Source organism: Eurypyga helias, unplaced genomic scaffold, assembly GCF_000690775.1.
Source record: "Eurypyga helias isolate BGI_N326 unplaced genomic scaffold, ASM69077v1 scaffold21916, whole genome shotgun sequence".
Lineage (NCBI taxonomy): Eukaryota > Metazoa > Chordata > Aves > Eurypygiformes > Eurypygidae > Eurypyga > Eurypyga helias.
Window position 1 is genome coordinate 1,944 of NW_010256272.1, and position 290 is coordinate 2,233.

The following is a 290-nucleotide window of genomic DNA, read 5'->3' on the forward strand; positions in this document are numbered from 1 at the left end:
CTTGGAGCTGTGGAGCAGGAGGGGGATGGTGGCAGAGGAGCAGCGGAGGAGGATGCTGGTGGCTGGAGGATGGAGGAGGCGGTGGTGAAGCAGGGTGTGCTCTACCTCCAGCTGCAGCAGACCTTTGGGAAGGTGAGGAGGTGGCGGGGGGCTGCTCGGACCCTGGGGAAGCTCGGCTGGGCTGGACATGGGGGTACAGGGGGGTTGCATTTGAAGGGAACAGGATGCGTCCACCTGTTGGCTCCTCAACCATCCTTCGGCTCTCCACCAGCACATCAGGCTGGTGGGGA

General features: G+C 64.1%; 1 protein-coding gene across 1 annotated transcript in view; it reads left to right on the forward strand.

Annotated features, from left to right (window-relative positions):
• Positions 1–69: 69 nt before the first annotated feature.
• DOK2 (docking protein 2, 56kDa) overlaps positions 70–290 on the forward strand; it is a gene marked incomplete at its 3' end in the record, with an annotated part of 2,936 nt that continues 2,715 nt past the window's right edge. The window contains exon 1 of the mRNA XM_010153630.1: positions 70–132. Coding sequence (XP_010151932.1) covers positions 70–132 — 63 coding nt within the window. The remainder of the gene's footprint in view (positions 133–290) is intronic.